General features: G+C 47.8%; 1 protein-coding gene across 2 annotated transcripts; it reads left to right on the top strand.

The window, feature by feature from the left end:
• The first annotated feature begins 2,608 nt into the window (after positions 1 to 2,608).
• On the top strand, positions 2,609 to 4,367 carry LOC125982614 (janus kinase and microtubule-interacting protein 3-like). Of its 2 annotated transcripts, none has more exons than XM_068653274.1 (5): positions 2,609 to 2,836; positions 3,049 to 3,111; positions 3,198 to 3,484; positions 3,566 to 3,619; positions 3,740 to 4,367. In XM_068653274.1, exons 3-5 carry the CDS (start codon positions 3,365 to 3,367, stop codon positions 3,923 to 3,925), a joined length of 360 nt encoding a protein of 119 aa, XP_068509375.1. In that variant the 5' UTR covers positions 2,609 to 2,836; positions 3,049 to 3,111; positions 3,198 to 3,364; the 3' UTR covers positions 3,926 to 4,367. The 2 variants fall into 2 exon arrangements, with proteins under 2 accessions (XP_068509375.1, XP_068509376.1); XM_068653275.1 differs by having other exon boundaries at positions 3,740 to 3,828.
• Positions 4,368 to 11,191: the final 6,824 nt, after the last annotated feature.

Here is an 11,191-nt window from a genome sequence, read left to right as displayed (position 1 = left end):
TGTGTCGCCTTGAAAACAAAGTGCGCTTTGTCACCCAGGAGAACGAGGAGATGGCAAGCTTGGTAAGTCGACGCGGACAACGGCGGCGTGCCAACAGAGTCCACTGCATTTGTGTTCCACAGAGAAGGCCTAGTTCGCTCAATGACCTGGAGCGCGGTTGCGGCCAGCAGGACGGTGAAATGGAGTTCCTTCAAGTTGTGGAGCAGCGGCACATCATCGACGACTTGTCCAAGGTCTTCAGGCAGGTGACTCGGTGCACGTACGGCAGCGCCGCGCTCGCTCGCTGTCGCCAGGAAACCTTTTCCGTCCAAAGCTTGGCCGGCGGCCGCCATCCAAAAAATTGGCCCCTTAAACTCCGACCTTTCAAGCAGGAGCATTGTGCGCACGCGTTTGAACACGCTTTAGACTTGTTTTGCCGTTTTCAGCAGCTCAAAGCTCCCGTTTTGTCAGCGCCTTTGCCACTCGCTGTGCGCTGAAAACGACGGACTCGCCCGGCTGCTCAGCCCGTCAACCATGAGCCGCGAGCGCGACGTCATTGTCCGTAGGCAGCTAGTGGCAAAATGCACCCTGTTAGAGTTGCGCTCGCTCCAACTTATTTTGCAAGAACCACACGGGAGACAAGTAAGTTCTTTTGGACACCTGCAGGTGGAGAGTCCATCCGTTGTACGAATGAAGTCTGACTCTCGGCTCCCGCACGAGCATTTTTATTAAGAGAAACAGGGTGGGTGTAAGAGTGGATTGAATAGAGAAAGCCCTTGACCTCTAGTCAAAACATAGCAAGGGATGTTTTACGACTTTGTGTAGGAAGGGATAAGCGATAGGGATAAATAAGGGATAAATAATATTATTTATTACAGGTTGCAGTCAAAGTCAAAGCAACATAATCATACGATAAAGATAATCTGGAAAACCCTGACACACCCTGTAGTTGTCACTTTTGGAAAAGACGAGCGTCCCTCCAATCATCGCCGGTGACGGGTTTTTCAGGCTCTGGAGACAGGAGCTCATGTCAGAAATGTCATCGTGAGTCGCGTTTGTTTCTGCGCCGGAGCCGTTCGTTCCCTTTGCATCCAAAGAATCTCAAAGGCGGATTATTTGTGTCGACAGGAGAGAGATTTGCTGCTACGATACCGACGTCGAGAATCTCTGAGGAGGAACAAAGCGTGAGGTCCTGCAAGGTGAGTCTGTTTGTTTGCGGCTGCTTGGTGTTGCGCAAGATGAAATGGCCTTTTTCTCGCTATCGTTCCTCTCGTCGATTCATCGTGAGGTGTCGCTTCAGTTTGTTCAGAGAGATGTTTGCTTCCGCGCCCGCAGGTCATCGAAACATTTTACGGCTACGACGAAGACGTGTTGGTGGACTCGGACGGATCGTCCTTGTCTTTTCACACCGACAGAACCCCCGACACGGAACCCGAAGAGGTAGCCCGCCATTTCTGCCAGCGTATTGGCGCCAAACATTCCTCTTCAGCCTGGAATCGGACTCGTCTTTGCGTCGCGGGTGCTTTGTCGCCGGTCTGACTGATTCTGGTACTAGTGCTGTGTTGCATTGGTGTGTGCATGAGGAGGCGGAGCTTCGCTACCGCCAGCTGACGCAAGAATATCAAGCGCTGCAACCAGCCTACGCTCTGCTAGCCCAGACCAGCGGAGGGGACTACGACGCCGAGAAGGAGATCAAGGTGGCGCCCCTTCCCGCAACCCCCGGCCGGGTCGCAGCCTCCCCGTTCTCACCCAGCCTCGGGTGTTCTCTGGTCTGAAAGGAGGAGGAGAAGCCTCCCTCCTCCTCCTTTCAGACCAGAGAAAAGCTGATGGTAGTGTCAAACGCACCTCTTTCAATAATCACTCTTCCCTTAAATATCTACGAAAGTTATTTAATTCTCTAACATGTTCGGAGTTACTTTTTACGCGGCCCGTCAAAAGGGGAAACGGGCCTGCGCCCTTCAAATAATTAAATTACTTTCAGTTCTACACCAAACCGATAATCCGATTCAAACACTTCCGTTAATTTATTCAGACGAAGCAAACTTTCAAACGGATTGAAATTCACTCGTGTCTCAAATAACTACGAAAGTTATTCAATTCTCTAAAATTGTCTGATGTTACTTTTATTTATTACGGTCCTATGTTATACCATAATAACCCCCCGCACATTAATCAAATTGTCAAATCAACCCCGAACCATCGATTGTACATTCAGTACAAATCAGCGCACAACAAAGTAGATGAATATACACAACACATTTATTGAAGAAACATGAAATAGAATTACAAATCTTAATCACTCCAGAAACCGAACAATTTCACCCACTGATACCCGTGTTAATAAAATCATTCAATCCCAGAACAATTCGATTGCAAAACACAGTTCATGAAAGAGGGAATCAATTTTTAGCCAAGCAAAGAAATCAAGAAGTAAAAATCACATTTGTGCTTCTCCAAACAATTTATGTCACGCCACTATTCTCATAGTGACGGGTCCCTTGATCGAATTGACTAACAATATTGCTTTAAGCTGTTACAGAATACATTTTTAGCCAAGCAAAGAAATCAAAAAGTAAAAATCACATTTGTGCGTGACTCACAATCCGACACCGTGTTCCTGTTTTATTTCTATTTTAACTTGCTTAGCTTATTTTGGCCCCTTTTTTGGTCTCATGTTTTGGTCTGGCGCCATCTTTTGGACAAATTTGGAATTTCAGCTCTGCCAATTTATTCCTGTGAACAATCCATATTTTACCATTTGCACCATCTCTTCCCCCCATGTTACATGACAGTAGAAATGGGTCACTATCAAAGCAGAGTAGCAGATCTGGAGTCAGCGCTGAAGCAACAAGGACAGGTAAGCTTATCAATGAGCACACCTTTTTCTCAGACAAAATAGCTACATTCTTCAGTCACTCATTCGTCTGGCATTACTGGACCAACACCCCCCCCCTGAACGTGGCTGGGAAAATGTGGAGAAAAGCAAATGTCATTTTCCAGTCAACCAAAGAATTTGTGGATGAAAATGACACAACATTCCAAAGCTGTCCACGCGTTTGTCTCTTCTAGAATGTCAAGTGGGTGGAGGAGAAGCAGCTGCTGCGTCAGAGCAATCAGCAGTTGGCCGAAAAGGTGACGGAAAGAAAGGCGCTGGGCGGAGTCGCTTGGCGTCACACCCGTCCGGAAGCCCCGCAGATGAGGTCTGACTGTCTTTTCAGGTCAGGCGGATGGAGGCGGAAGAAGCGCGTCTGAAAGAGCACATCCAGGATATCCGAGACCAAAACGAACTGCTTGAGTTCCGCATCCTGGAGCTGGAGGTGGGAAGACTCGCACAAGCGTTTTGAGGCCAGAGATGTGACGGACGGACGGACGGACGGACGGACGGATGCATGCCTCTGCCTTTCAGGAGAGGGAGTGGCGCTCCCCCGTCTTGAAGTTTCTGCAAGTCCGTTTCCCAGACGGCCTCAGCCCTTTGCAGATCTACTGCGAGGCCGACGGCGTGAGCGTACGTAAGGCGTCCCTCGCAACCCTAACCTTAACCTGAGGTCCCAGAACACCTTACATTGCTCCTTGCGCCTTTCCCCAGGACATCGTCATCAGTGATCTGATGAAGAAGCTGGACATCCTGGGCGATAACGCCGTAAGTGTATGTCGAACTCCTTATGTTCGCACTCCACGAGACTCGGCGGCTCAAATGTGACTTTTGGAAGGCTTTGCGCTGAAAGAACCTTGTTGACGCTGTGCCTTTGGGCTCTTGCAGAATCTCACCAACGAGGAGCAGGTGGTCGTGATTCACGCCAGGACCCTTCCCACCCTAGCCGAGAAGGTAACGCGCACGTCCACGCACGCTCTCGCATTCTGCTTATGTGACAGCAGCCTTTCCTCAGTGGTTAGAATACATCAAAGTGACCAAGTCAGCACTTCAACAGAAGATGTTGGACATTGAAAGTGAGAAGGTAGACAGACACGCGACATCAGCCAAGGGGAACTCGGGGCAATGTGCCCCAACAATTCTGACCTTGAGCTGTGCTAGGATATGTTCTGCAACCAGAAGGGCTACCTGGATGAAGAGTTGGACTTCAGGAAGCGTTCCATGGACCAGGCTCATAAGGTAAGCCGCCCTCAAATCTCCCGCCGGACTACTGATGGACGAGGATTGCGGCCCAGAGGATCATGGAGCTGGAGGCCATGTTGTACGAGGCGCTACCGCAGCGGGACTGCCCCGCCACGGACGGCGAAAAAGCCAGCCACGCTGGCGTGAATGACGTGCTGACGGCGGATCAGAGACAAGAGCTTAGGAGCGCCGTGGACCAATGGAAGCGAGCCCTGATGTGGGAGTTGAGGGAGCGCGACGCTTGCATCCTCCAAGAGAGAATGGATCTGCTGCACAGCGCGCAACAGGTAAGGGCCCAAAGCCAGCCCGGCACTTACTTGCACGCTTACTGGCTTTTGAAGGCTACTTTCCATTTGTCCGTCCTAGAGGAACAAAGAGCTGAAAGAATTCATCGAAGCTCACAAGAGACAAATCAAACAATTGGAGGAGAAGTTTCTGTTTCTCTTTCTAGTCTTCTCCTTGGCCTTCATTCTGTGGCCCTAACACCAGCTGGTGAGTGAGCTCCAGCGGCACCGCACTCGACACCTCCGATACACTGCCAGCCGGTCTCAGACGTTGGCAGACGCTCCGATGCCGACGTATACCCCCCGCCACGGTGACAGAGGCACCGCGTCACACCGGCGCTCATCCAATCAGAAGGCAGGAAAGGCAAATTCACATGCAGGGCACTCTTGAACCAGAAGAGAGCGCCACAAAAAACGGTTGTTGCCCCAAACGCGCACTAAAAAGGGTCAGAATAACAAGAGTCCCACCGGCCAGCCGGGGCCACCCGTCCATCCATTTCTTCAGGGGGGGAAAAAATTGGAGTCACCGGTGAGTACATTTTGCATTTAGCTCTGCTTTTCTGCTTCTGTCTTCAAGTGTGTGGCATCCTGCGACCAAAGATTCAGCCAACCCCAAAGCGGTTGACCTCAACGTCCCACCACCATTCCTACCAGAGCAGGTGACGTGATGCTTTGGACATCCTTCCGTCTCAGATGCCCAAAAGTACTCTTTGCCACATCTGCGGCAATACGGTGTCTTTTCAAAGGTGCAAATAAATCCAGCGTGGGCGGAACACGCACGTCTTCGGTTTTTCCCGCTTTGTTTGTGTGACAGCTGTTGTGAAAATTTTACACAAATAAAGTTGTATAGTACAGGTTTGGCCAAGCCGCAACTCCCGAACCGCATGCGGCTCTTTTATGTTCATATCAACATTTGTGTGTGTGTGTGTAGGTGTGTGTGTGTGTGTGTGGGGGGGGGGGGGGGGGGGGGGGGTTTGTGCGTGTTGGCTTCACTTGAGTTCAATTTAGTATTTTCGTCAAAAGCGCATGTGGTGAAATTCCACAAAGTAGGATGGGCAAACACATTCCAGTAAACTATTAGTGTCAATTGGGCTCTCGAAATGGCAGGGAAAAGATGCACAGCAAAACGAAAATATGTAGATGAACACAGGACGTTTTTATCAGAGTGGGAAAGTTTCTATTTTTTGTTGAACGTGATGGCAAACCATTCTGCCTGATACGTCAGACCTCAGCGCATTTCAAAGATTCAAATCTTCAGCGCCATGCACTTCAGCTCACTCCATGCTAACATTGATCAGGCGTCGAACCCGCAACATCATGCTTAAGAGGTGGACATGCTAACCAGTGCGCCATTATGTCAACGCATAACAACTGTAAGAACTTCCGCCGGAATTCAAATCCGCGGGGAGAGTTAACTTGTTTAAAAGGGAGTGGGCAGAAGAATTATTTAATTTATTTAAATCTATTTGGAGTGTGCGCCATTATGTCAATGCATAACAACTGTAAGTCTACTAAACAAAACAGCGGTTGCTATATGACGTCTGCCACGTCGTGGTCACGTGACGCGGACGTGACGTCGACGCCTACTTTACATCCCACCGATCACAGGACCCCTCGGCTGCATAACCGCGCCCCCTTCCCAACCAATCGGATTTGCTATACGCGAAAACGACGCCAATGGGCGGGCTCTTCCGCCAGAATTTAAATCCGTGGGCGTGGCTCGCAACAGGAAGTAGGAAAATGGCGATGTTGACAAAGACACAGCGGATGGTAACATACGACTAACGAGAGAAATATTTTTATTTTCTGCTTGCAACTGGACCGTCCAGAGCGTACACGGTAAGTACAACTCATCGTTTTTAAAAAGAAGTACTTTTGTTGCCCTGAAAAGCGAGTGAGTGTGGCGTTTGGGGGGAACGTCGAATTTCGACGATTCTTTCTGGTCAACGGTTGTAAATGATTGCGTTGATTAAAAAAGAAAACTTGATGTAACTCTACTTTTAACTGCCGTTTCAGATAAGCGGGTATTACGTCGCAGTCATGTGCCGCGGATATGACGTAATTGGCTGAACTTCCACCAAAATTCAAATCTGTTGGCGCGATGGCCGTGAGCCACTGAGCAACGACGAATATCAACAGAAATATCTTTATTTTCTGCTTGCAACTGGACCGTCTACAGCGTACACGGTAAGTAACACTCATTGTGTTTAAAGAGATTTACGTTTGTAATAGCAACGTGTAGCTGAGGCGCTAGCAGAAGTGTAGCCGCGTTGCGTTGTACGTGTGAATATTGGTCCAGGCGAAATGTTAATGTTTAATTTCATTCCTTTAGGTTCCACGGTGTTTGTTGGCTGCAAGTTTTCCACTGCAAGAAGAGGCTCGTATCATTGACCAGGAGCGAGCTACAACGGTGAGTAGCCATAACATTTATGTTAAACACTTCCTATTTCATGTCTAACAGTACTTGATTTAACAAATAACCATAAATAAATACAGTGTGGGCACTGAAGTTAACATATGTGATTATACTGCCTAATCTGTCACCGAGTATATTGTTGCAAAGTAATATAAGATCCAAAGTTGTAATTCAGAATAGTTTTCAAAAGAAGGCCATTAGAATTATATACAAGTCTGATTACCCTGAACATAACAAGAAGCTATTAATTAAATCACAAATTCTTCAATTCAAAGATTTGGTAGATTATCAGAATAATAATGTCTAACAGTAATTGATTTAACACATCACGATAAATAGATTGAGTGTGGGCACTCTCAAGTTAACATATGTGATTATACTGCCTAATCTGTTACAGAGTATGTTGTTGCCAAGTAATGTAGAATAGATCCAAAGTAGTAATCCAGAATAGTTTTGAAAAGGCCATTAGAATAATAAACAAATCTGATTACCTTGAACATAATAGTTAAGTGTTGAATATGTCCTATGAAGTCAAAATTTGGCACCATCATGTGGTGAAATTTGGAATTGCATCACATCCAATTTTGCCTGGGAACAAACAGATTAAATAAATCTTAGACTTAAATAAGCCACTCCTTCTCAAACAAGTAAACTCTGCCCATTTTGCGCAGTAGATGGTCTGTTAATATCTAGTATTTATACAAAGTCATAATTTAAATTGCTTTTAACCTTCATTCATCGCTTCAACCAACATTACTCGCTCTTATTACCAACTTGTATCGATTTAACTGAGCGTTTAATACTTCCTATCAGGTCTCAAGTCAAGATTTGGCAAAATACAATTTCAGCAAATCCAATTTTGCCAGGCAACAAAAAGAGATTAAATAAACTAAATAAGTCTTCTTCCCATTAAATAAATCAGAAAAGTCTGTCTTGCAACCAGTCCTCTTCAAACAAGTAAAGTCTGCCCGTTTTGTGCCGTAGATTTTGTGTCTATGCCTAGTATTTATACAAAATCATAATTTAAACGACTTCATTCCTTCATTCACTTTGGAAATTTGGAATTGCAGCAAATCGAATTTTGCCAGGGAACAAAAATAGATCAATTAAACTAAATAAGTCTTCTTCCCATTAAATAAATTAAAAAAGTCTGTCTTGTAACCAGTCCTTTTCAAACAAGTAAAGTCTGCCCATTTTGTGCCGTAGATTTTGTGTTTATGCCTAGTATTTATACAAAATCATAATTTAAAGGATTTCATTCCTTCATTCACTTTGGAAATTTGGAATTGCAGCACGTCAAATTTTGCCTGGGAAGAAAAGTAGATTAAATAAATTTAATAAGTCTTACTACTTCCCAATAAATAAATTAAATACGTCTTACTTGTTCCCACTCCTTTTCAAAAAAGTAGTTTAAAACGAGGGCCCTTCACTCAACCTTTAACCTCAACACCGCACATCACATTGTGTTGTATCTGTGAATGTTGGTTGTGGCCAAATGATAGTTTTCTTTCATTCGTTTAGGTTCCACGGTGTTTGTTGGCTATATGTTTTCCACTGTCAGAAGGATGAAAATACAAAGTACAACGCTTGGACGTGGGCGACGACGTCACCGGTGAGTCCTTCCTTCCTATTTATTTACCTTCTAGGTGCTAGGTGCCGCACTGAACAACATTATGCCGCACTGAACAACATTATGCCGCACTGAACAACACCATGCCGCACTGAACAACACCATGCCGCACTGAACAACATTATGCCGCACTGAACACCATGCCGCACTGAACAACACCATCCCGCACTGAACAACACCATCCCGCACTGAACAACACCATCCCGCACTGAACAACACCATGCCGCACTGAACAACACCATGCCGCACTGAACAACACCATGCCGCACTGAACAACACCATGCCGCACTGAACAACACCATGCCGCACTGAACAACACCATGCCGCACTGAACAACACCATGCCGCACTGAACAACATTATGCCGCACTGAACAACATTATGCCGCACTGAACAACATTATGCCGCACTGAACAACATTATGCCGCACTGAACAACATTATGCCGCACTGAACAACACCATGCCGCACTGAACAACACCATGCCGCACTGAACAACACCATGCCGCACTGAACAACACCATGCCGCACTGAACAACACCATGCCGCACTGAACAACACCATGCCGCACTGAACAACACCATGCCGCACTGAACAACACCATGCCGCACTGAACAACACCATCCCACACTAAACAACACCATGCCGCACTGAACAACACCATGCCGCACTGAACAACATTATGCCGCACTGAACAACATTATGCCGCACTGAACAACATTATGCCGCACTGAACAACACCATGCCGCACTGAACAACACCATGCCGCACTGAACAACACCATCCCGCACTGAACAACACCATGCCGCACTGAACTACACCATGCCGCACTGAACAACACCATGCCGCACTGAACAACACCATGCCGCACTGAACAACACCATGCCGCACTGAACAACACCATGCCGCACTGAACAACACCATGCCGCACTGAACAACACCATGCCGCACTGAACAACACCATGCCGCACTGAACAACACCATGCCGCACTGAACAACACCATGCCGCACTGAACAACACCATGCCGCACTGAACAACACCATGCCGCACTGAACAACACCATGCCGCACTGAACAACACCATGCAGCACTGAACAACACCATGCAGCACTGAACAACATTATACCGCACTGAACAACATTATGCCGCACTGAACAACATTATGCCGCACTGAACAACACCATGCCGCACTGAACAACATTATGCCGCACTGAACAACATTATGCCGCACTGAACACCATGCCGCACTGAACAACACCATCCCGCACTGAACAACACCATCCCGCACTGAACAACACCATGCCGCACTGAACAACACCATGCCGCACTGAACAACACCATGCCGCACTGAACAACACCATGCCGCACTGAACAACACCATGCCGCACTGAACAACACCATGCCGCACTGAACGACACCATGCCGCACTGAACAACACCATCCCGCACTGAACAACATTATGCCGCACTGAACAACATTATGCCGCACTGAACAACATTATGCCGCACTGAACAACATTATGCCGCACTGAACAACACCATGCCGCACTGAACAACACCATGCCGCACTGAACAACACCATGCCGCACTGAACAACACCATGCCGCACTGAACAACACCATGCCGCACTGAACAACACCATGCCGCACTGAACAACACCATGCCGCACTGAACAACACCATGCCGCACTGAACAGCACCATGCCGCACTGAACAGCACCATGCCGCACTGAACAACACCATGCCGCACTGAACAACACCATGCCGCACTGAACAACACCATGCCGCACTGAACAACACCATGCCCCACTGAACAACACCATGCCGCACTTAACAACACCATGCCGCACTGAACAACACCATGCCGCACTGAAAAACACCATTCCGCACTGAACAACACCACGCCGCACTGAACAACACGACGCCGCACTGAACAACACGACGCCGCACTGAACAACACCATGCCGCACTGAACAACACCATGCCGCACTGAACAACACCATGCCGCACTGAACAACACCATGCCGCACTGAACAACACCATGCCGCACTGAACAACACCATGCCGCACTGAACAACACCATCCCGCACTAAACAACACCATGCCGCACTGAACAACATTATGCCGCACTGAACAACATTATGCCGCACTGAACAACATTATGCCGCACTGAACAACATCATGTCGCACTGAACAACACCATGCCGCACTGAACAACACCATGCCGCACTGAACAACACCATCCCGCACTGAACAACACCATGCCGCACTGAACTACACCATGCCGCACTGAACAACACCATGCCGCACTGAACTACACCATGCCGCACTGAACAACACCATGCCGCACTGAACAACACCATGCCGCACTGAACAACACCATGCCGCACTGAACAACACCATGCCGCACTGAACAACACCATGCCGCACTGAACAACACCATGCCGCACTGAACAACACCATGCCGCACTGAACAACACCATCCCGCACTGAACAACACCATCCCGCACTGAACAACACCATGCCGCACTGAACAACATTATGCCCCACTGAACAACAATATACCGCACTGAACAACATTATGCCGCACTGAACAACATTATGCCGCACTGAACAACACCATGCCGCACTGAACAACATTATGCCGCACTGAACAACATTATGCCGCACTGAACACCATGCCGCACTGAACAACACCATGCCGCACTGAACAACACCATGCCGCACTGAACAACACCATGCCGCACTGAACAACACCATGCCGCACTGAAC

This window comes from Syngnathus scovelli, chromosome 15 (genome assembly GCF_024217435.2).
Source record: "Syngnathus scovelli strain Florida chromosome 15, RoL_Ssco_1.2, whole genome shotgun sequence".
NCBI lineage: Eukaryota > Metazoa > Chordata > Actinopteri > Syngnathiformes > Syngnathidae > Syngnathus > Syngnathus scovelli.
Note: the sequence above shows the minus strand (reverse complement) of the source record. Positions and strands in the feature narration are given on the sequence as shown.

Coding starts and splice junctions, on each gene's coding strand:
- LOC125982614 (XM_068653274.1), top strand. CDS start 3,365: ATGCATGCCTCTGCCTTTCAGGAGAGGGAGTGGCGCTCCCCCGTCTTG. Junction 3,485..3,565: donor GCGAGGCCGACGGCGTGAGC/GTACGTAAGGCG, acceptor GCCTTTCCCCAG/GACATCGTCATCAGTGATCT. Junction 3,620..3,739: donor ACATCCTGGGCGATAACGCC/GTAAGTGTATGT, acceptor GGGCTCTTGCAG/AATCTCACCAACGAGGAGCA.